This window comes from Oncorhynchus mykiss, chromosome 6, assembly GCF_013265735.2.
Source record: "Oncorhynchus mykiss isolate Arlee chromosome 6, USDA_OmykA_1.1, whole genome shotgun sequence".
NCBI lineage: Eukaryota > Metazoa > Chordata > Actinopteri > Salmoniformes > Salmonidae > Oncorhynchus > Oncorhynchus mykiss.
In genome coordinates this window covers 67,594,802-67,618,838 of record NC_048570.1, presented here as the reverse complement: position 1 = coordinate 67,618,838, position 24,037 = coordinate 67,594,802, and the positions used below count along the sequence as shown (strand labels likewise).

The following is a 24,037-nucleotide window of genomic DNA, read 5'->3' as shown; positions in this document are numbered from 1 at the left end:
TATAGCAGTAAAAAAAAATTTTTTTTTTTGCCTGAGGTTTACAAACTAACTTCTAACTTTTTGTTTGATTTAGTAAGGGATTTGTGTTCAAAATCATGTGCACTTGTTTGAATCCCCAGAACTAATTCAGAATGTGAAGTTGATACACAAACCAGTGTCTTTGCAACCAAGAGGACTGATCAACAGGGGAAACTGGTGCTATATCAACGCTGTATCCTTTTCTCAGCTGCATGCGAAATGCTTTAATCACACCATGTCATAAACAAAGTTACATTAAATGACTTTATTTAGTGTTCCAATGAGGTGATTTTACCCTTGACTGCCACCCCCAAGACATTGCAGGCCCTGATTGCTTGCCCCCCCATGTATCACCTGTTTAAGTCCATTCCCCTGTTCAATGACACCCAGAGACCCTGTACTTCCACACCCATGATGGACAACTTGTAAGTAGCCTCTCTCCCTGGGAGCTGACTGGCTGTTTTTTAAAAGTCAGATCTCACAATCAATGGCGGTCTTGTTTGTGTGCAAATAAGCAGCGACGACAAATTCCTGCCTGAGCTAAATTGGTAAAACTGTGTCACGGGTATTGAGAGTAGGTGTTAAATGTGTGCTCACTGCATTGGGTTGGGTGTGTACTTCCTTTGCTAATTACAACTCCCTGACCTTGTTCCACTCCCTCCAGTGTAAGGCTTGTCAATGAGTTCAACAATATGCCTGTGCCATCCAAAGCCAAGCAGCAAGGTAAGCTGTCTGTCAGCATCTTCTAAAAGAGCTGGAGTTTCTTTTATTTCCTGTTGATGTTCATTTGATGTGTTCCTTGTTGCTTTTTCTGTAGCTGCTGGTGAAAAGATAATAAAAGACATTCGACCAGGTGGTCCTTTTGAACCCAACTACATCTACAGACTCCTCACCCTCATCAAGTCGAGTCTCTCGGAGAAGGTAAAACCATTGGGCATCCAGTGTATTGATTTCATTTGAATGTTTTAGAGCGGAATATTGTAACAATCTTTTATGTCTGCTTGTCATGTTTTCCTTTGCTCCCATTTACACACACACACCAAGCCCCTCCCTCAGCCACTCACAACAACAAAGATGAGAGATCACTTCCTCTCTTGACAAGTGGCTTCAACTTCCATTTGTGGTTTGGTCCAAAGAATGGGTCATATGGACACTGAAACACATTGCGACATTATTTTACTGTATTAGAGGAAGTTGACCTTTCTAACGATTCCCATTTTCTGTCAACTCAAGTTGCTCGCAGAGCGGACACTACTAAAACAGGAGTATCAATGAACATTGGTTCTGGAAAATTAATGCTCAGCATTTTAGCCAAAGACTGTTATACTAGCTGTCTATTCTGTGTTTTATAAATGTGCAATAAGCATAAAACACAAATATAAGGAATTCTGAGAAATAAGGTAGGCTGCATGATTTCAACATCTGAACCAAGTGGACCGGCTTGCATGCTTTTCAGACAGCTGGAGACAGACAAAAGGGTGTGTTCATAACAATTTAACTGTTTTACCTTGCAAATAGGCTCAAGTTGCAAATAGGCTCAAGCCTGCAAATAGGCTCAAGTTGGCTAAACTTGAAATCTAAAGATTAGCTGGCTACTCACTAGCGCTTTTGCTTGACTGATTGAGACCTGTGTTCATTTTCTATAATGCTTGCTACAAGTTCGTCATTATTATTGAATGTGCATTATACATGGTTCTGGTTAAATTTGTAACACAGGTTATTTTCATAGACTTAAAAGCCAGATCGGTGATTATTGCAACAAACAACAACAAAAAGCAGGTCAAACAATTTTGATAAAATAATTAATTAGTGGGTCTTAGCCTTGTGGAAGGCTTATATATTTAGTGTAGGTATAATTTTACAAGCCCTGGATTAGATTATTGCAGACGGTTTGCACTGAATGCAGTGCATTTTACCTTTTAATTGTACAACAAAGCGAATGAAAGGAAACCATATTGAGATGTATATCTTGAATTGCCGAGAAGTTTTTTAAATAATAATCTAAAGGTGATTTATTTATTTTTTAGGCCGTATCGCCCGGCCTTACTATCAATAACATCAATAAAAAATAATTTGTTCTTTACATTTCAGCCGGGTTTTTATTTAGAATGTTGAACCATCCAGACATTCCACACTTTCAGGTGTTCAGGGACTTGGAACAAATAAACTGAAACACTTTGTATCACCTGTTTCCTGACACTGGTTTTATGTAAAATTCCACATTCTCATCAGTACACTTGAGTCTATGCACCAGAGACGTTCAGTCTGTACCTGTCTGATGGTACAGTACATGGATACATGTACAAATATCCATCTGTTGGTGCATGAGACATGCTGACTCATTACTGATTTCATAACCAGATATGGTGCAATTAAAAAAGCTTTTCCAAATGGAATGAGGTAGTTAGCTCCTGACTCAGGCATTCCCTATGTGGTTTAGATTGTATCTCACGTGTCCTGTCCTGAAGCTCAGTAACAGTGGACAGGACCTGTGTCTGCTGAGTCAGTGGTGTTGCATTAGAGCGCAGGCTCTCTTGGCACCGTGGTCTCATTAGTGCTGATGGTTGTGTGTTTTCTGTCAGGGTCGACAGGAGGATGCGGAGGAGTACCTGGGTTTCACCCTCAACGGACTGCATGAGGAGATGCTGGCTTTGAAAAAGTTAATCTCCCCTCAGGAAGAGAGTAAGTAGTGCAGTGGTCTAAATCTGATGCATGTACTCTCTGCTTCTGAACTGATCTAGTCCCTGTTCATTTCACATAATTTCCTTATGTTCTTTGGCCTCACTGCTCAAGGTGTATCTTCTCTGTGATTGCCATTGGCTGTGGTTCTAAATCAGTTGTCTCTTCTCCTGTCTTGATCAGAAGCCCCCACACCCAACGGCCCAGAGTCCCAGTCAGGTGTGGATGATGATGCTGCTGCTGATAAGGAGGAGGGGAGCGAGGACGAATGGGAGCAAGTGGGCCCCCGAAACAAGACCTCCATTACCCGTCAAGCTGACTTTGTCCGCACCCCTATCACTGACATATTCGGAGGGCACATCCGGTAGGGTAACACCGATGACTTGTGTTGACTTGTGAGGTGTCAGGAAACTCACATATAGTTTATTTACATGTGAGGTGTTGCTTATAATGGAAACTTATTGTTGTTCACGAAGATATAGTCAAGTCAATGTTTTGGTGGACCCAAAACCTTTACTACTTCACTAGACACCTGACTTCTCCCAAATGAAGCCAGAGTGATGGTCAGCCGCTGAGTTTCTTTTCTCCCTGCCCAGAGCTTATTTTTCTTAAAGCCCAGCAGTAGAACTGTGGCACCAGTGGTGTCCTTGCCCTTCTTTTTATTGGCTGTGGCGCAGTTGCCTGGTATAACAGGAGAACTGAGAGAGTATAGTGCCATCTTTATCTGGGCCCTCTTGGGCTGGTTGCCCTGGCACTGCCTCTGGCCCCCAGCTCCAACCTCAGCTGAGAATGCCATCCCAAACAGGCCTGCCACCAGCTGGCTCTGGGCTTTCTCTGCTCCAGAAGTTCTCTTTAGAATAACAGCCATTGTGGCCCGGCCTGTGGTTGGTGGCCTGGACAGCCAGGTGTGGGGGGGCACACTCGCAAAGAAAGAATCACAAAACAACTTTGAAAGTGTAGGACCTATGAGGGTGTGACTGGGCCAAATGACGTGCTCTCTGAGGTTCTGTTATGGCACACGCCTGGCCTGACTGGGTTATAGATCACTTCAGAGGATCATTTTTCTCCGAATCAGTAGTAAAAGTAAATGGAACATAAGGGCAGACCTTCAGGAAGGTCTGGGTTGAACTATGCATACCCAGCTACAGTCACGTTTTCAGCTACTCGAGCCTGGGTAATTGGTTTGGCTGAGGGGAATCATTGGAGCAAGTTTGAAATTATTTTCACAATTTTAAAGAGATTATATGGCTGTCAGTGTTATGAATGTTGGTGTTTTTGCCATTTGAACATTTTGGATCAGTTTCTGCCAAGGAGAGGAGATGATTCATGAAGGTGTTTGGAGAGATGTGTAGAGAGAATCACTAGTTTGACCCATCCACTTTCCTTCAAAGCTGTGATGCTGTTTTCTGAGGTCAAGATGTCGTTGAGAGACACTCAAAACCCATTACTGTATTTCATTGTCTGAAGTGAGGTATATTTGTCTTTCTGTCCTATGCAGGTCGGTGGTGTACCAGCAGAACTCTAAGGAGTCAGCCACCCTGCAGCCCTTCTTCACCCTGCAGCTGGACATCCAGTCAGAGAAGATCCGCACCGTTCAGGAGGCCCTGGAGACCCTGGTGGCACGGGAGTCAGTTCAGGGCTACACCACTAAAACCAAGCAGGAGGTAAGGGTCTTACACACAGTACACCTATGCTATTACTAAACAATTATAAGTCTTGGATGTGTTTGCATATCGGTCATTCTGATTTCATGCTCAGTCGCTTGTTTTTTTCCCCCCACATGTAATTAGTTGAAGTATGTTGATCCAAACTTGAATGCTGCTTTGAAAACCTCAATTGATTTTCGTTGTTTTTCTTCTGCAATCTGAAACAAGGATGTGGGAATGTTGGCAGTTAAAAGTATTTTTTTTTAAATGTAGTTTTTAGACAATGAGAATATTTGTTACTGTGGTGTCTCGTTTCTTTCAACTGAGTATTTGGGATGCTCAGCAGCACTCTCTAGTACACAATGCACTCTCCCCTTGATGGGCCCCTTCTAATGGGCTGAAGTTGTCAGACTCTTAACAGATCGTCTTCCCATTGACCTTGTTTCTCTTAATAGATTGAGGGCTGTGTTGTGCGTGCGGATTCTAAAGCATTGTTTATTCTTCATGTCCTCTCTGACTGCGTTGCCTGGTGAAAACACATTGTTTTAAAGCCACAGTATAAGAAGACAAATGTGCCTTGCCTGCTTCCTCTGTATGGAGACAAATCTGGTGAGGGCATCATCTGTTGGACAGCTGTGTTGTTTACCAACCCCATCAGCTTTTATTTTACAAGACAGTTGTTACAGTACATTGATATCGTTTTAGAAGTAGCTGGTAGTTGGGGGTCACAGTCTGGTTCTGACAGTGGAGGTGTAAAACCCCAGTGATTCACAAGTGACTAGATCAAAGCTCACAGCAGGCTCTTAGTGTAGGCCTGTGTGACAGTGTGTGCTGGTTTTGTTCAGAGTATAATCCCTGAGTAAATTGGGAGATCCTGTTCTGGTTTATATTCGCTGTTTGATGTGGTGCCACTGTGTCCAATAGTCCACTGGCTCAGTTTGATAATCTCTCCTGTGTTTGCAGATTGAGATCAGCCGGAGAGTGACCCTAGAGGAGCTCCCTCCAGTGCTGGTGCTCCATCTCAAGAGATTTGTGTTTGAGAAGACTGGAGGCTGTCAGAAACTGATCAAGAACATTGATTACCCTGTAGACCTGGAGATCAGCAAAGGTACGTGAATCACAGAAACGCTTCCACAAACCATTGGGTGAAGTCCCCACTTAAAACGCATGCCCCAATTATTGAATTAACTCAATTGAATGTGTGTTAAGCTCTCTGAATCCTGGGTGAGAAAGGCAATCATTCTTAACACACTTCTCACACAGTCAGCATCTGATCATATTCCAGTACGGACTAGTCTTTCCACAGTCTGGGTCCTAGTTAGACAGACACACAGGTGTAGCTCACTTGTCCGACATCACTTAAACGAGGGTGCCGGCAAAATGCTGGGAGGTCACCATCAGCAGCAGGGAATGATGATTTGTGGGTCGACCTCGTACTGTTAAAGGCCTGCTCATCCAGCCCCAACACCCGACCTCACACAGCTTTACAACTCATCAGTCCTGAGCTGGCCAGCCAGCCTACCTATGTTTACTGCTCCGCCCAGCCTACTCTACAAGCCCTGAACCAGCAGCACACAGAGGAAATATTTAGAGACCCCCCCCCCCCCCCCACACACACACACACACACACACACACACACTAAAAAAAACACAATTTTAGATTTCCTCTGCCAGGTAGGTCAACATGTCCATAATATCTGAGTCTCTGTATCCATCTCTCCCATATGGGATTTCTGTAACTAGTCCTAAAGGCACGTCTTCCAAATCCCCACAGACAAAGTCCCAGCAGCTTGAGGATATTAGTACTGTAGATTTACAGAATAAGCATCAGAATGTGGAGAGAATCCCTGGCTCGTTCCAATGTAAACTGGGTCCAGTGTGTTGGGTCTCCTGCGGTGTATAAATTATAGAAAGTAGGCTACATTTTATTTTGGTTTGGCATGAGCAGCAGCCTGCCAGCATTCTGCGTACGATTTACCAAATGCTATGCTAGGTGTGTTTTTAAAGCCACCTTTTATTTAGACAGGCTGGCTTTCATGGCACACAGACCCAAATAACTATAATTGATGGTGCTCTGAGGGATATCTTATACATTTTGTTTCTCTCTGTGATGTGGCTGTACTTTATTAATTTGTCTCTTCTCCTTAGATCTCCTCTCTTCAGGGGTGCGGAGCAAAATTTTCAAAGGCCAAAGAACCTACAGGCTCTTTGCAGGTATGTTTATATCAATTTATGATCAACTACACACATCTCCTACACCCACAGTATTACACAAACGGTCATAATCATTCAATTATATGCAGTAATAGGGCATTGGCCCTATGCTACAGGCAACAACATATATAGTCAAGCATAAGATGTATTCAAACATTAAGTTCAATCGTTCATAGGACTCTTTCGATGTGTTCAGACTCGCACTGAGGTTTCCTTTAGAGGTCGACCTAATTATGATTTTTGGACACTGATACCGATTTATTGGATGACCAAAAAGGCCGATACCGATTAATCGGCCAATTTTGTGTGTGCGTGCAGTTGAAGTCGGAAGTTTACATACACTTAGGTTGGTGTAACTAAAACTTGTTTTTCAACCACTCCACAAATTTCTTGTTAACAAACTATATTTTTGGCAAGTTAGTTAGGACATCTACTTTGTGCATGACACAAGTAATTTTCCCAATAATTGTTTACAGACAGATTATTTCACTTATAATTCACTGTATCACAATTCCAGTGGGTCTGACGTTTACATACACTAAGTTGACTGTGCCTTTAACCTGTTGCGACGAGCAATCCCGTATCCGGGAGCGTAATTATAGCCTCAAGCTCATTAGCATAAGGCAAAGTTAACTATTCATGAAAATCGCAAATGAAATGAAATAAATATATTGGCTCACAAGCTTAGCCTTTTGTTAACAACACTCATCTCAGATTTTCAAAAAATGCTTTTCAACCATAGCTACACAAGCGTTTGTGTAAGAGTATTGATAGCTAGCATAGCATTAAGCCTAGCATTCAGCAGGCAACATTTTCACAAAAACAAGAAAAGCATTCAAACAAAATCATTTACCTTTGAAGAACTTTGGATGTTTTCAATGAGGAGACTCTGTTAGATAGCAAATGTTCAGTTTTTCCAAAAATATTATTTGTGTAGGAGAAATCGCTCCGTTTTGTTCATCACGTTTGGCTAAGAAAAAACCCTGAAAATTCAGTCATTACAACGGCAAACTTTTTTCCAAATTAACTCCATAATATCGACAGAAACATGGCAAATGTTGTTTAGAATCAATCCTCAAGGTGTTTTTCACATATCTATTCGATGATAAATCACTCGTGGCAGTTTGGTTTCTCCTCTGTTCAAAATGGAAAAATGCACGCACCTGGAGATTACGCAATAGTTTTGACGGAGGACACCGAGCGGACACCTGGTAAATGTAGTCTCTTATGGTCAATTTTCCAATGATATGCCTACAAATACGTCACAATGCTGCAAACACCTTGGGGAAACGACAAAGTGTAGGCTCATTCCTTGCGCATTCACAGCCATATAAGGAGACATTGGAACACAGCGCATTCAAAATCTGGCTCACTTCCTGTATGAAATTTCATCTTGGTTTCGCCTGTAGCATTAGTTCTGTGGCACTCACAGACAATATCTTTGCAGTTTTGGAAACGTCAGTGTTTTCTTTCCAAAGCTGTCAATTATATGCATAGTCGAGCATCTTTTTGTGACAAAATATCTTGTTTAAAGCGGGAACGTTTTTCATCCAAAAATGAAATACTGCCCCCAGAGGTTCAAGAGGTTAAACCAAATTGAACATGTTTCATTATTTATTTTGTTTATGTATTAAGATAAAACATTTTTTTTTAAGTGTTCATTGTTCATTCAGTATTGTTGTAATTGTCATTACACACACACACACACACACACACACACACACACACACACACAGAAGTTGGAAGTTTACATACACCTTAGCCAAATACATTTAAACTCAGTTTTTCACAATTCCTGACATTTAATCCTAGTAAATATTCCCTGTTTTAAATTAGTTAGAATCACCACTTTATTTTAAGAATGTGAAATGTCAGAATAATAGTAGAGGGAATTACTTATTTCAGCTTTTATTTCTTTCATCACATTCCCAGTGGGTCAGAAGTTTACATACACTCAATTAGTATTTGGTAGCATTGCCTTTAAATTGTTTAACATTTTGGGTAGCCTTCCACAAGCTTCCCACAATAAGTTGGGTGAATTTTGGCCCATTCCTCCTGACAGAGCTGGTGTAACCGAGTCAGGTTTGTAGGCCTCCTTGCTCACACACGCTTTTTCAGTTCTGCCCACAAATCTTCTATAGAATTGAGGTCAGGGCTTTGTGATGGTTACTCCAATACCTTGACTTTGTTGTCCTTAAGACATTTTTTATGTTTTGGGTCATTGTCCATTTGGAAGACCCATTTGCGACCAAGCTTTAACTTCCTGACTGATGCCTTGAGATGTTGCTTCAATAAAACCACAATGTTCCTGCCTCATGATGCCATCTATTTTGTGAAGTGCACCAGTCCCTCCTGCAGCAAAGCACCCCCACAACATGATGCTGCCACCCCCGTGCTTCATGGTTGGTGTTCTTCGGCTTGCAAGCCTCCCCCTTTTTCCTCCAAACATAGCAATGGTCATTATGGCCAAACAGTTCTAGTTTTGTTTCATCAGACCATAGGACATTTCTCCAAAATGTACAATATTTGTCCCCATGTGCAGTTGCAAACCGTAGTCTGGCTTTTTTATGGCGGTTTTGGAGCAGTGGCTTCTTCCTTGCTGAGCGGCCTTTCAGGTTATGTCAATATAGGACTCGTTTTACTGTGGATATAGATACCTTGTACCTGTTTCCTCCAGCATCTTCACAAGGTCCTTTGCTGTTGTTCTGGGATTGATTTGCACTTTCGCACTAAAGTACATTCATCTCTTGGAGACAGAACGTGCCTCCTTCCTAAGCGGTATGACGGCAGCGTGGTCCCATGGTGTTTATACTTGCATACTATTGTTTTTACAGATGAACGTGGTACCTTCATGCATTTGGAAATTGCTCCAAATGATAAACCAGACTTGAAGTCTACAATTTATTGTCTGGAGTCTTTTGATATTCCCATGATGTCAAGCAAATAGGCACTGAGTTTGAAGGTAGGCCTTGAAATAGATCCACAAATAGACATCCAATTGACTCAAATTATGTCAATTAGCAGAAGCTTCAGAAGTTTATAAAGCCATGACATTTTCTGGAATTTTACAAGCTGTTTAACTTCTTGTGGCTGGGGGCAGTATTGAGTAGCTTGGATGAATAAGGTGCCCAGAGTAAACTGCCTGCTACTCAGTCCCAGTTGCTAATATATGCATTTTATTAGTATATTTGGATAGAAAACACTGAAGTTTCTAAAACTGTTTGAATGATGTCTGAGTTTAACAGAACTCATATGGCAGGCAAAAACCTGAGAAAAAAATCCAACCAGGAAGTGGGAAATCTGAGGTTGGTCGATTTTCAACTCATTCCTTGTTGAAGATAGTGGGATATTGGTCATGTTGCACTTCCTAAGGCTTCCACTAGATGTCAACCGTCTTTAGAAACTTGTTTGAGGCTTCTACTGTAAAGGAGGGGCTCATAAGTGCTCTGAGTCAGTGGTCTGGCAGAGTACCACAAACTCGTGACGCTCATTCATGAGAGCTCCCGTTCCATTGCTTTTCTGAAGACAAAGGAATTTTCCGGTTGGAACGTTACTGAAGATTTATGTTAACATCCTAAAGATTGATTCTATACATCGTTTTACATGTTTCTAAGGACTGTAATGGAACTTATTGATGTTTTGTCTGCTCCTAGTGAATGCGCTTCATGACTTTGGATTTGTTTACAAAACGCGCTAACAAAAGTAGCTATTTGGACATAAATGATGGACATTATCGAACAAAACAAACATTTATTGTGGAACTGGTATTCCTGGGAGTGCATTCGGATGAAGATCAAAGGTACTAAGTGAATATTCAATGTTATTTCTGACTTCTGTTGACTGCACAATATATATTTTTGGCTTGTTGGGTATCCGAGCGCCGTACTCAGAATATTGCATGGTTTGCTTTTTGAAATCTGACACAGCGGTTTCATTAATCGGAATGGCCGATTTTTTTTTTTTTAATTAGGGCCGATTTCAAGTTTTCATAACAATCGGAAACCGGTATTTTTGGACAACGATTTGGCCGGTTTTTAAATATTTTTTTTTATAATAAATGTACACCTTTTATTTAACTAGGCAAGTCAGTTAAGAACACATTCTTATTTTCAATGACAGCCTAGGAACGGTGGGTTAACTGCCTCGTTCAGGGGCATAACGACAGATTGTCAGCTCGGGGGATGGAATCTTGCAACCTTACAGTTAACTAGTCCAACGCTATAACCACCTGCCTCTCGTTGCACTCCACAAGGAGAATGCCTGTTACGCGAATGCAGTAAGCCAAGGTAAGTTGCTAGCTAGCATTACATTTATCTTATAAAAAACTATCAATCATAATCACTAGTTAACTACACATGGTTGATGATATTACTGGTTTATCAAGCGTGTCCGGCGTTGCATATAATCTGACTGAGCATACAAGTATCTGCCTGAGCGGTGGTAGGCAGCAGCAGGCTCGTAAGCATTTATTCAAACAGCACTTTCGTGCGTTTTGCCAGCAGCTCTTCGTTGTGCGTCAAGCATTGCGCTGTTTATGATTTCAAGCCTATCAACTCCCAAGATGAGGCTGGTGTAACCGATGTGAAATGGCTAGCTAGTTAGCGGGGTGTGCGCTAATAGCGTTTCAAACGTCACTCGCTCTGAGACTTGGAGTGGTTGTTCCCCTTGCTCTGCATGGGTAACGCTGCTTCGAGGGTGGCTGTTGCTCCTCCCTGGGCTTGAACCAGGAACACAACGAGGAGAGGGACGGAAGCTATACTATTACTAGCAATACTAAAGTGCCTATAAGAACATCCAATAGTCAAAGTTTAATGAAATACAAATGGTATAGAGGGAAATAGTCCTATAAATCCTATAACTACAACCTAAAACGTCTTACCTTGGAATATTGAAGACTTAAGTTAAAAGGAACCACCAGCTTTCATATGTTCTCGTGTTCTGAGCAAGGAACTTAAACGTTAGCTTTTTTTACATGGCACATATTGCACTTTTACTTTCTTCTCCAACACTTTGTTTTTGCATTATTTACACAAATTGAACATGTTTCATTATTTATTTGAGGCTAAATTGATTTTATTGGTGTATTATATTAAGTTAAGTGTTTATTGTTGTAATTGTCATTATTACAAATAAATAAACAAAATCGGCCAATTTAATCGGTATCGGCTTCCCCCCCCTCCAATAATCGGTATCGGCGTTGAAAAATCATAATCGGTCGACCTCTAATCTGCTGTCGACATCAGGATAAGATTTGAAATCACTAGTTACCTCCAAAAATGGTTATAGCTTTGACTACATGCTGACAGTGAATTCAGAGCCATTTACTGGCTAGCTACACTACAAACACAATTTTACCAGGTTCCTGTGAAGAAATTGTAGTGACAGTCCACCACAACATAGCCGACCCAAGAGTTTCCTGACTAGCAAGGGGATGTCTTTTTTTTTTACATTTCATTGTGTATTAGAAACACAGTTGGAGATCATTGTGAGGGGGTTTCACCAGTGGTTTAATGGGGAATTGGGCTTCCTGGGAAAATGTTATCAAATCAAATCAAATAAAATTGTATTTGTCACACACACATGGTTAGCAGATGTTAATGCGAGTGTAGCAAAATGCTTGTGCTTCTAGTTCCGACAATGCAGTAATAACAAGTAATCTAACTAACAATTCCAAAACTACTGTCTTGTACACAGTGTAAGGGGATAAAGAATATGTACATAAGGATATATGAATGAGTGATGGTACAGAGCAGCATAGGCAAGATACAGTAGATGGTATCGAGTACAGTATGTACAAATGAGATGAGTATGTAAACAAAGTGGCATAGTTTAAAGTGGCTAGTGATACATGTATTACATAAGGATACAGTCGATGATATAGAGTACAGTATATACGTATGCATATGAGATGAATAATGTAGGGTAAGTAATATTATATAAGGTAGCATTGTTTAAAGTGGCTAGTGATATATTTACATCATTTCCCATCAATTCCCATCATTATTAAAGTGGCTGGAGTTGAGTCAGTGTCAGTGTGTTGGCAGCAGCCACTCAGTGTTAGTGGTGGCTGTTTAACAGTCTGATGGCCTTGAGATAGAAGCTGTTTTTCAGTCTCTCGGTCCCAGCTTTGATGCACCTGTACTGACCTCGCCTTCTGGATGATAGCGGGGTGAACAGGCAGTGGCTCGGGTGGTTGATGGCCTTCCTGTGACATCGGGTGGTGTAGGTGTCATGGAGGGCAGGTAGTTTGCCCCCGGTGATGCGTTGTGCAGACCTCACTACCCTCTGGAGAGCCTTACGGTTGAGGGCAGTGCAGTTGCCATACCAGGCGGTGATACAGCCCGCCAGGATGCTCTCGATTGTGCATCTGTAGAAGTTTGTGAGTGCTTTTGGTGACAAGCCAAATTTCTTCAGCCTCCTGAGGTTGAAGAGGCGCTGCTGCGCCTTCTTCACGATGCTGTCTGTGTGAGTGGACCAATTCAGTTTGTCTGTGATGTGTATGCCGAGGAACTTAAAACTTGCTACCCTCTCCACTACTGTTCCATCGATGTGGATAGGGGGGTGTTCCCTCTGCTGTTTCCTGAAGTCCACAATCAATCTGAGGTTGCAACAGTAAACAAGGGGCGTGGGGCTTAGCAACTGGTCAAATCATGTTTTTGAAACTTTTAGTGGGTGCAAAATGCTGTTTCTGCGAACTTCTCTATTCCCTACCAAATTCTAGAGTGTGAACATACATGTTTAATGTACTGGACAGTATTATGACTTGTCTATGGAGAAAGGTACAGTGGAAAAGCACAGTGAAGAGTTCAGTTGCTATGATTCCAGTGGGCTCCTTGTGGAATGATGCCTGAGGTAGCTAGTGTTGATCTCACTTACCCCAGACTTTACCACAGCCCTGACCCCCCCCCCACTCCCCTCCACCCCTATAACCTCCTCCCTGGCAGGGCCAAAGGGAATAAAAGTGGGCCTTCATTAGGAAGCTCTGCATGCTCAATGAAAACATCTCCACTGTGCTGGTGTAGGTGTGAGTGGCCAGTGTTCAGCTAACTGTTATTTCCAGCAGCTCATTCAGCATGTAGTTCTCCTGCCCCCTCCTCCCCTCCCTTCACGCCTGACTGACAAGTTCAAACAAAGACAACCTCCACTGGATATGGGGGTCCTGTTAATCTCCCCGTAGTTTGGAAGTAAATTGTCTTCAGCCGTTTATTTTCCTTTCAGAGCAGAAAAAGGCTTTCCTCACTTTTCAAAAATCTGTTAGTAGAGTAACCCCTGACAACTGTTGCTATAGCGGTGCCGTGAATCTTTTACTGTAAGATCCTGAAGGTAGAAGTTTTCAAATTCTCTTTGACCATCTGGCCCATGGGATGGAGAAAGTCTTGATGCTACACATGCTACTCAGCGTGTAATGTGATAACATAACAGTTTAGTAAATATGTAATATAAGCAAGCGCCTTTGGAAGCTTCAATCATGCAATTTTAATGTTCTGGCGCCAGTGAAAAGGTGAACCTATGCAATCAAGCACTTAGGGGGAAAGTTGTCTCAACTACACACTGGTATTTCTTGTTTCCCTCCAGTTAAACCAACCATTCAGTTGTGGTTGCACATATCTGTTGTCAGATGAGGGGGTAATGATGTTACTCCTTGCCTATAGTAGCTTATGGTTTCCGTACAAAGAATGAGTTACCGCCTGCATCTAGTTCTGTGTCCAAATCAAACGGATCTAACAAGATTGCCATGTTTACTCAACTTAATGATTTATTTCTGCCTGGTAATAACTGTCACTGTGGCTTAAATCCGAAGCCCACTTTTAAACGTGGTCTTCATGGTATTGTAGTGTTTCACTTTAAGGGTATTAAGTCCATTTGGAATACGTGTTGCCAGCTTGTAAATACGGGCACAGAATGAACAATGTTATTTTCTTTTCACATTCTCCTGCTGTAGTTACTTAGGTTTTTACATTTGGTCATGATTGATGCATTGCCAAGAATTCTTATGATACTTGATCAGATATGTGAAAGTGTAATATAAGTTTGAACTATATGCGTACAACATGATATTCAATGCCTACATCAATTACACACTGAAATGGAGGCCTCTCTGTAAGGCTAGCAACCCTGGTCTACATGCCTAGGTTGCTCCAGAAATTTGCTAATATCAGTAGTTAGTTACTGGCTATGACCTTGTGTAGCCAGAACCAGATAACAGAATGGCCTTTTCATTTGGACATTTTAGTTATTTAGCAGACACTCTTATCCAGTTTGTGCATTCCTCTTAAGATCAATGCACATGTGGTTGTCTCACATAGTTTCCTTCAAATTTCAGTTTGAATTCTGCCTCTGAAAAGCTTCTATTTTATGTCTCCCTCGCAGTTGTCTATCACCATGGGAACAGCGCTACAGGTGGCCATTACACCACGGATGTCTTCCACATCGGTCTGAACGGCTGGCTGCGCATTGACGACCAGGCAGTGAAGGTCATCAACCAGTACCAGGTGGTGAAGCAGACTGCTGAGCGCACTGCCTACCTGCTGTACTACCGTCGGGTCGACCTGCTGTAGACACCACACACGCGTACATGCACACGCACACAGAGGAACACTCATTTTACACATTCAACTACACATACACACTCCCACTACAGGCATACACACTCAAGTGCACATGCATACATTCAAACACACACACACACACAAACTAATGAACAGGAACACTGCCCAACTTCTTCTATTGCAAGATTTTCTTCTTCCTCCCCTCATCCCTGCTTTTCCAGAGAGCCAGCTTTTCCAACAATGCCTTTTTTCCTTTTATCTTTTTTGAAAGAATTAGGGGGAAAAGGACACGTTGTAAAATAATTTCCCTGTGATGGCTTCCTCTTCTCTGTGCGCCACTGCTGTTTTTTTTAATGCTGTGAGGAGAGACTGTTGAATGGACTGAGGGGAGGGGACTTTGAGACTCGCCTCTGAACCTACAGCCTCGTTCAGACTGGGAACAGTGGGTAGTTCGTCCTGTGGGTAAAGTATCTATCTACAACACGAGGCTGCAGATGGACGGTTGGCCTGCTGGAGAGAAGTTGTAATTTTGTTTATCTACTCAAATGTTTTTTTTTTTTTTTTGAAAATGGCGTAAAATAATCAGTTTTGCCTTTTAGCAAGGGGAGTTGTTGTCCTAATGAATTTGCAGCAGTTTAAACACCTGTTGAAATTTTGCCGGAGTTCGTCGGAAAAAGGCACAGCACCAGCAAACGACAAAACGTTATTGGATGAGTCTCTAACTCCAGAGGCAAGATGCTCTTCATGGCCACCATCTCTTCTTACTTCTCCACCTTCCTCACTTTTCTGATGCTTTTAAATCTAGGTAAAACTTGAGCCATCAAAAAATAGAAAAAATGACAGGAGAAGAGGTGCTGAAACTTTAACAGCTTTGTTTGAAAGAACCTTGTGGTTTCTGGGTGTGGAATTAGAATGACGATCTAAAACAATTTTAATGTGCTTTAGGATTTAAATGATTTTTAAAAATAAGCTTCTGTGCACGTATAATATATCTGATCAATAACAAGATGTGGATGTGCTAATGCACACTTGCAGATATTTTAAGATTTAAAATTGTAAAAAAAAAAAAAAAAAACATGACATCTGAATCTAGTTGAGTGTCACCTTGTTTGGCTCCCTGGGTGGCTGTTAGTTCTAAAGCTTTTTGAGTACTCTGGAGCACTGGAGAGATGCCAATGAAGACTGAGATTCCACCGCAAGCACCGGCCCGTGTTAATTTTATACCTATCCTTTCCCCCCTCATCCTTCATTTATAATTTTTTCCCTGTTCTGGTCTAAGGGTTCCATCTATGTATAGGCGGCCTGCCTTTGTAGAGTTACAACAGCCACATGACCCCTTACCCCACCAACTCACCAGAAAAAGGGGGCTGCCTTAGGTTCGCTATGCGAGGCTTTCTAATCCAAATCGCCACTCGATGTACGAGTCCAACCCAGTGAGTGTGACAACTGTAAGTCAAATGTCTGTAAAGTTTTATGGGAATGTACCTTACCTTTGCATTTCGTCTTTTGTGGCTGAGTGCAGTTCCTCTCCAGTGAGAGAGACTGTCCATGTTGAGGGGAAGTGGGATCACATCTGCTGCTTGGCTCTAGAAATGAAATCCCCCACAATAAATGCGCACAAAAGGAAATCATGTTTTGTTTGAGACCTTGCTTTTTGCGTCATTATTATTCATTGATTGTGTTTTTGAGTTTCGCTTAAATGTTATTTTGTTGTTTTTAATTTGTTCAATAACACCATGACCGTTTCCCCAGAATTATACTATATGGCATCTAAATTGCTATTTGAGGGTAAAGCACACCAATGAATAAAATTGGACAAGTTGTTTGCTTGATCATATTTTATTTTCTCGTTATTTTTTATTTTTCCTCCACTAAGTTTGATCCGTAGTCTAATCTTAAGGGACATTTCAAGCAAACCAATGTCAAAATCTGTCAGTATTTAATCCTTTACAAAAATCACATAACTAGTACATTACTTTGCTGAAGGCTTGGTGCATTGTGGTTTACCTTTGTATACTCTGTCCTTAATGGGCAAAGCAGACTATTTTCTAACGATATTTCACATACAGTATACACTTTCTCACGTGCACACACACTTGGTCATTGGATAAAGCGAGGTACACAACTGGGAATGGGTCCTTTTGTAAGGCGGCTCTCACACTCCCATTTCTGACCACTGGAAGGTTGGGGCAGTGTGAAATCATTTTTCCCACATCAGAATAGCAGGGCATGCATTTTAGATCTTACAGGAAGAGCTTATTTTATCCCATTTCTCACTTTGTAGTTCTCTCACTGATGGTAGCAGAGACTAATTCAATATACCTGTATCCCCTTTTATTTAAAGTGACTGGAAACTTTGTCCATTACTCAGTTATCTTACCATGTGCATTTTCTGTGTTGCATATTTTGAGTTTGGAGCAATGTCATTTAAATTGCCCATACAATTCCCTTTCATGAATTACTGTTGTATATTTTGTCCTGAAAATGTGTTATGTTAAAGTGACTGCAATTTCGTAGTCTAAACCAAGCAGAATTTGATTCCCTCAAGTCATTTGCTTATTACTTATGGGTATGTAAAGTTTTTTTTATTTTTTTTTATCCCCAAGTGAAACCAAAGGATACTTCACATTGATCCTGTTGCCTTTCATAATTGCGCTAATGCTTCTGTCTAATTTTGGTTTCACCTCTGCATCATAAGTTCTGTTGCCACAGCTCATGATTCATTCAATCAGCATGGCTCAGTCATTCCATATGAGGAAATTGAGCTGATCTGTACAGATCATTATAAAACTCCTTATAAGTGTTAGTTCAATTGTGTTGATGGCTATGTGGTCATATCTGATACACTCATTGTGACAATGTTGGTTTGAAACAGACCCTGAAGAATGTTTTGAAGATGGTTTGAAACAGACACTAAAGCTGTCAGAAAGCTTTCTGTTGTACACATTTTATCCCGGAGTCTTTTTTTATGATTATGGTCAGGATGATATGTGCTGGCGTATCGCTTCAATGATGTCGTTCTGTTTAGTTTGTGCTTCCTAACACGGTTGTCTGCTGAGGGCTTGTTGGGATATCAAGCTGAAAACAAACTATATGCTGTCTTTTAATCTCAATCCTCCAGCATTCTACTCTTTTTGTTTATTGTTCAAATAAATGATTGTGTTAAACCGAAGCCGTTTGCTAATGGTGTAGTCAGACTGCTTAGCTTTCTTCTAGTACTCCTACACACCTTTAACTGCCCTAGTACAGACAATGTCACAATAACAGCCTGCTCTCACAGACTAGACGTAACATAGTAAATGTGAATCCGGGACACTCAAATTAGTATATGTTATGTTATGTTTGGTATGGTTATGTAAGACAGATGGTTTACTTAAGGCAAAAACGAAAATAGGGTGCTTGGTCGGTGTGGATAGGTGGGCATGTAACGCGTACGTCTAGTAACCCAAAGGTTGCGATTTTGAATGTCATCATGGACAACTTTCAATTTAGCTAATTTAGCTAATAAGCAACTTTTCAACTACGCAGCATGTTAGCTAACCCTACCCGTAACGTAACCCTTTTAGCTAACTTTAACCAACCCTAACCTTAACTTCTAAACTTAACTCTAACCCCTAGCCTAGCTAACGTTAGCCACCTAGCTAGAACACGTTTTGCAAATGCGTAGCATATTGAACATTTTGCAAATTCGTAACATATCATACGAAATTAGTGATGGACATCCACAAATTATTATGTACCATATCTAACGTAACATTCATCTAAATTGATTGTCTCGGATTCAAGTACAGAATAAAACAAAGTCCTCTGAGATCATGTGGACAAACAAAAACATGAAATAAAGTAGAAACCGATCCTCACAGTATATATTGCATGTATTGTAGCCAATCTAGAAATAATCACCTGTATTGTAGCCTACCAGTATCTAGAAATAACCACCCATGGTCTCATTCCTCATTTAGTTTTCACCTACAGTATATGATGTGCAGTATTTACAGTATGCTGTAGTTGTTCTCCCCCTGACCAGGACTGTGGTCAAGCTGGCTGCCTCTGTGTCGGGACTACAGTCTGGTTCAGGGAAGTGAGCTTGCTTCTGTTTGATTTATGCAAGCAGGCCCATCATTTCAGATGTTTGCCAGTGATGGATTTTTCCCCCTCTGTATTTCTTGCTATAATTTGGCCTTTTGCAGGGATGCGGGGTTCAGGTTTTGCTCTCAGACTTGAACATGTAATTAGGTGTGGTATTTTTCTTGTTAATATCACAGCACAGCTAAAGATCCTCTTTATAGGCCCGTGGCCTGGGGGGATAATTACAGCCCGGGGCACCCAGTGATGGACCACCTATATACTCAGAGAAGTGTCTTTTAGCCACACTGAGAAAATTATAGGTTGTAAGGGAGCTTGTTTTAATTCTTCCATTTTTAAGGCATGAGTGAATGTTTATAGCCAGAACACATTTTTTAAAAGCCAGTAATTTGTAATGGGCATGTTGCTGTGCAAACCCTGGCATGAATGTACACTGAAAACAGGGGCTACTCTTAACATGTCGGTAGGGGTTTTAAAGTAACTTTTCAACCTTCTAGGAGATACTTTAATATTACCTGTGACGATTTGAAAACTAGCACCATTGCCTGTGCCACAGAGGTTTGACGCGTCGGGGAGAGATGGTCTAGTGAGGGATGGCTGATTCAGAAGTGCTTAGAACATTGTGAACATGAAGTTCAGAACTCTCTCCTATATGGGGGCTGAGTGCAAACTACCCCATTCTTTATGAAGCATGTGGATGGAGAGATTCACTGCAGGAGAGAAACCTGATCTACCCCTAGACAAAATGCATGTGGTTACATACATCCATATCATCACCATAGCCTCCCAAAACCACCTCAATCCTTATTTTCAGAATAATTTTTCTTGGCTCTAGAAAACTATGCAATTTGAGAGAACCATTTCCTGTCTGTAGTAACCAGCGAACTCACTCAGAGGGGGAATCACATAGTTTCCCTTACAAAAATGTTCTGTGGTTTAGCAAACACAATTCAGTAGTTTGCGTTAGAATGGTAATGAGCAGTAACAGTTACTTCCGCCCCCTCCACTGTGTTGGCACAGGACTATCCTGGCCCAGTCAAACAAACTGTAGCCCTTGACTGGAATCCCAGGCATGCACTCCCTCTGGTGCTGTGATGGTCCCTGTGCCCTCCAGCTACGCAGACCTCACCCTATTACCCCCTTGGCTCCTTTCTCCAATGGCTGAGCCCCAGGAGACTTGCCACTTTGCCCTCTGTGATACTCCCACCCTCTTGTTCACTGTCAAGTCCTATATGCTCCAGTTCTCCATTTCCCAGCTTAAACTATCATGGATGTCTTATTTCCTATTTACTGTATGTGGAGCGTTTTTCATGTTCTATTAGAACAACCCATATTCACCCAGTCTCATTGGCTTCAGTCACTGTCTGTACCCCATTACCCTCATTCACCCCCAAATAAACTCCAAAGTAGGGGTACGAGCGGAGCAGGGAGGGTGTTCTGAAATACTGCTTAGGTAAACGCTGGACATCTCCTGGTCCATGGTGGATTGCATGATAATGAGGAGCAGGGCTCGAACTGACACAGATGGGAGGATGTTTGAGTCACCTTTCTCATTTTGCTTTGAACCCCCAGATAGTCTAGGATGTGAATAATCCCCCAAATGAAATCTGTAAGGCCTAAATTCTATCTGAAGTTTGATTCTGAAAGTGATCTTCCTCTGTCCTCATCTCTTCCCACAGGTCTCATGGAACAGTGCCCTCTGGTGGACATATCACACAACCATCAAGCCTGTAGAGATTGTTTCAACAGGTTTAGCCTTTGCCTTCTTCATGCCACCATTCATTATGGTAAAAAGAACCCTCTGACACAGGGTTTGAGTGTAAATGGTTGTTCTGCCCCTCATAACATGTGAGCCTATTCTCAGGACTATAAATGATATTAATCCTAACTGTATTTCCTGTAGCATGTTGGTATCTTTACCAAGCACTGGACCCATGCCTGAGAGAAGGGGGGGCGGGGAGATATTTTCTCATACTCTGTCCTAGCTGTCTGTTGACACGAGTGGTAGTGCTTGGGCACCTGGGCGCAGTGTTTAAACTGCTGATTTTCACTGAGGGTTTCTCGGGTGATTTGAGTAAAAAAGAAGAGGCCTTCAGCCAGTTGCACACACTGTGGCCTCTTAAAGGCCAACAGAGGGGTTTCACACAGAAAAAAGTCAATCACCGGATTAAGCGTTCCATCTCTCACTGCTGCTAACCAGTAATGTTACTGTGGTTACCTTAATGTTGTTTATTTTGGCCTTATCAGAGCGGTAAAGCAAACATTTGTATGATTGAGGAGTAATGTAAATACAGTATATGTGCTGGTTTCTTAGCAAGAGGGTGGTGGAGGATGTAGATATTTCCAGCTTTGCAGCACTGGCACTTCAGGCTAATCATGGGAGGCTAGGAGGTCGAGGCTTCCCTCTGAAGGGTAGGACAGGGTACCCTCTGAAGGGTAGAAGAGGTAGGACAGGGTACCCTCTTTGGGAAATTCTTTCAGGACAGGTGAGGGAATTATTTGTTGTTTTTAAAAACCATCAAGAGGAAATGAAAGCAGGTCCGTCTCCAGACAGAATATTAGTCCATGGAGCTCCTACATCAAACATGGAACACCTGAAACCCATGACTTTTATTATAGGCAAGCGTCCCAGAACTACTATAATGACGGGAGATTTGTTCATATGGGCATAATACTTACATGTACATTGAGTATACAAAACACTAAGAACACCTGCTCTTTCCATGACATAGAATGACCAGGTGAATCTAGGTGGAAGCTATAACCCCTTATTGGTGTCACTTGTTAAATCCACTTACATCAGTGTAGATGAAGGGGAGGAGACAAGTTAAAGAAGCGTTTTTTTAAGCCTTGAGATAATTGAGACGGATTGTATATGTGTGCCATTCAGAGGGTGAATGGGCAAGACAAAATATTTAAGTGCCTTTGAAAGGGGTATGGTAGTAGGAGCCAGGCGCACTGATTTGTGTAAAGAACTGCAATGCTGCTGGGTTTTTTAACGCTCAACAGTTTCTTGTGTGTATCAAGAATGGTCCAACACCCAAAGAACATCCAGCCAACTGAACAGCTGTGGTAAGCATTGGAATCGACATGGCCCAGCATCCCTGTGGAACGCTTTCTACCCCTTGTAGAGTCCATGCCCTGACGAATTAAGGCTGTTCTGATGGCAAAAGGGGGTGCCACTCAACATTAGGAAGGTATTCTTAATGTTTTGTACACTCAGTGTATGTGCAAGACTGACAAGCCCAGAAACACATAAAAGCCACTGCAACAGCTTTCTGATGTCTCTCACTGGTTTATTATACCTGAATGCAATACAATGTGGATTCTGGTAAAAGTATTTTGAACAAATCGTTTCTCAGTCAGAGATCATTTACAAATGGTAGTTTATCAGTGGTCTGGGTTTGATCTGATGAGACTTTTGCTTTGTCTTGGCTCTGGTGGAGGATTGGAGAGAGACTTTGTTAAATGGAGCAGAATTCTCAAGTCATTTCCAAATCCCTTTTGAGAAGATTCATTCCTTGTGAAATTCACAACCTAAATGTTCAGAGCAATATCAACTTAATGGAGAAATTATGGGTAGAACATTTTTATCTATTTAGGTCACTGTGCAGCTGGCTTTTCTTCTGCTAGGTAAATAACAGAGACAACATGATGAACCATCTTCTCAGCAGCACATGAAGTCTCTGCTTCTCTGTGTTACCGTGCCAACCCTAATCCATGTCTGGCGGGTCAACACCCCTCATGTCCCTCCGTGCCAAGTGTCATAAACTTGTGTTTCTTCTATGTAACATGTTTGTTAGTGCATCTTTCATGTGCTGCTGCTGAGTCAAATGAAGGCCAGCTGACATCTCTTTTTCATCTCCCTCTGTGGTCCCATGTGGTTGTGTGTTTAGATGATAGTCAGATCATGATGGAATACTACCATGCCAAGTGCCATGCCTTTACATCCACAGGTCTTGGTCAGTACAGAAGATGTAGGCATGTATGTTATACTTCACATGTGGAGCGTGATCTAGAGGTTGGTGTGCCAGTGATGCAGTGTGTGAATCACAGTGTGTGTAAAGTTCCACCTTGGATTCCCACTCTGACGGGACGCTTGGTCTCCATACCTGGGGGTAGAAATGTGAGTTCCCCATGGGTTAGGTCATCGTCACGGAGACCATGCTGAGCTGTACCAGAGGGAGGGAGATGAAGAGACTGCTCTGACAAACTGGGTACTTGGTACAGATGTGTATGGAGTGTTTGCACGTGAAGAGAGAAGAGCTTAGTAAGAGCACCACCTATTCTTTATTCCTGTTTGATTTACAACGGTTCTGTTTCAGAACCAAACTGCCCCTCCACTCTGCTATGGAAATAGGACATTCTGTCATGACATACCTTGACTGGCATCAAAATAAAAAGCCAACAAGTGAATAGTTGTTCAACCATAAACTGATATCATACCAGCTATCATATCATATGAAGGATATATTATAATACAGCTATAGATAATTATTAATACTAATAGTTCTACACATATTACATTATCACTATCAAAATAAGCCAAATTATAATATCGTATGTGGAATTATTAATTATATTTGCATGTATCTGACTGATAATGATACACACTCATGCAATAATCTTTGATAGGCTAATCGTAATTATCGATGAACTGTCTTGAAGAAACTCTGGCAAAGCTTTTGGATTGGAAAAGAAACAGAAAAGTTATACAAAACTCTATTACGCATTTCGATTGCTCTGGTTCGTAGTGAATTACATACTTTGTGTTTTCCTTTCGACATCAATCGTCAGAGCGCAGGATGCTTGCCAAGAACATAGCCTTCTTGAGGAGGGAGCTGT

The 24,037-nt window shown here is 41.6% G+C and overlaps 1 protein-coding gene across 3 annotated transcripts in view; it reads left to right on the top strand.

The window, feature by feature from the left end:
• LOC110526403 (ubiquitin carboxyl-terminal hydrolase 10) overlaps positions 1-18,278 on the top strand; it is a 39,118-nt gene extending 20,840 nt beyond the window's left edge. For 2 of the 3 annotated variants that reach the window (XM_036980766.1, XM_021607353.2), the window contains 10 exons: positions 120-211; positions 334-443; positions 683-741; positions 836-939; positions 2,601-2,700; positions 2,881-3,061; positions 4,196-4,361; positions 5,307-5,451; positions 6,492-6,557; positions 14,928-15,115. In XM_036980766.1, the coding sequence (XP_036836661.1) occupies positions 120-211; positions 334-443; positions 683-741; positions 836-939; positions 2,601-2,700; positions 2,881-3,061; positions 4,196-4,361; positions 5,307-5,451; positions 6,492-6,557; positions 14,928-15,115 (1,211 nt within the window). Of the gene's footprint in view, positions 1-119; positions 212-333; positions 444-682; positions 742-835; positions 940-2,600; positions 2,701-2,880; positions 3,062-4,195; positions 4,362-5,306; positions 5,452-6,491; positions 6,558-14,927 lie in introns of all 3 variants that reach the window. The other variant, XM_021607352.2, reaches the window with a different exon arrangement.
• The last annotated feature ends 5,759 nt before the right edge of the window (positions 18,279-24,037 follow it).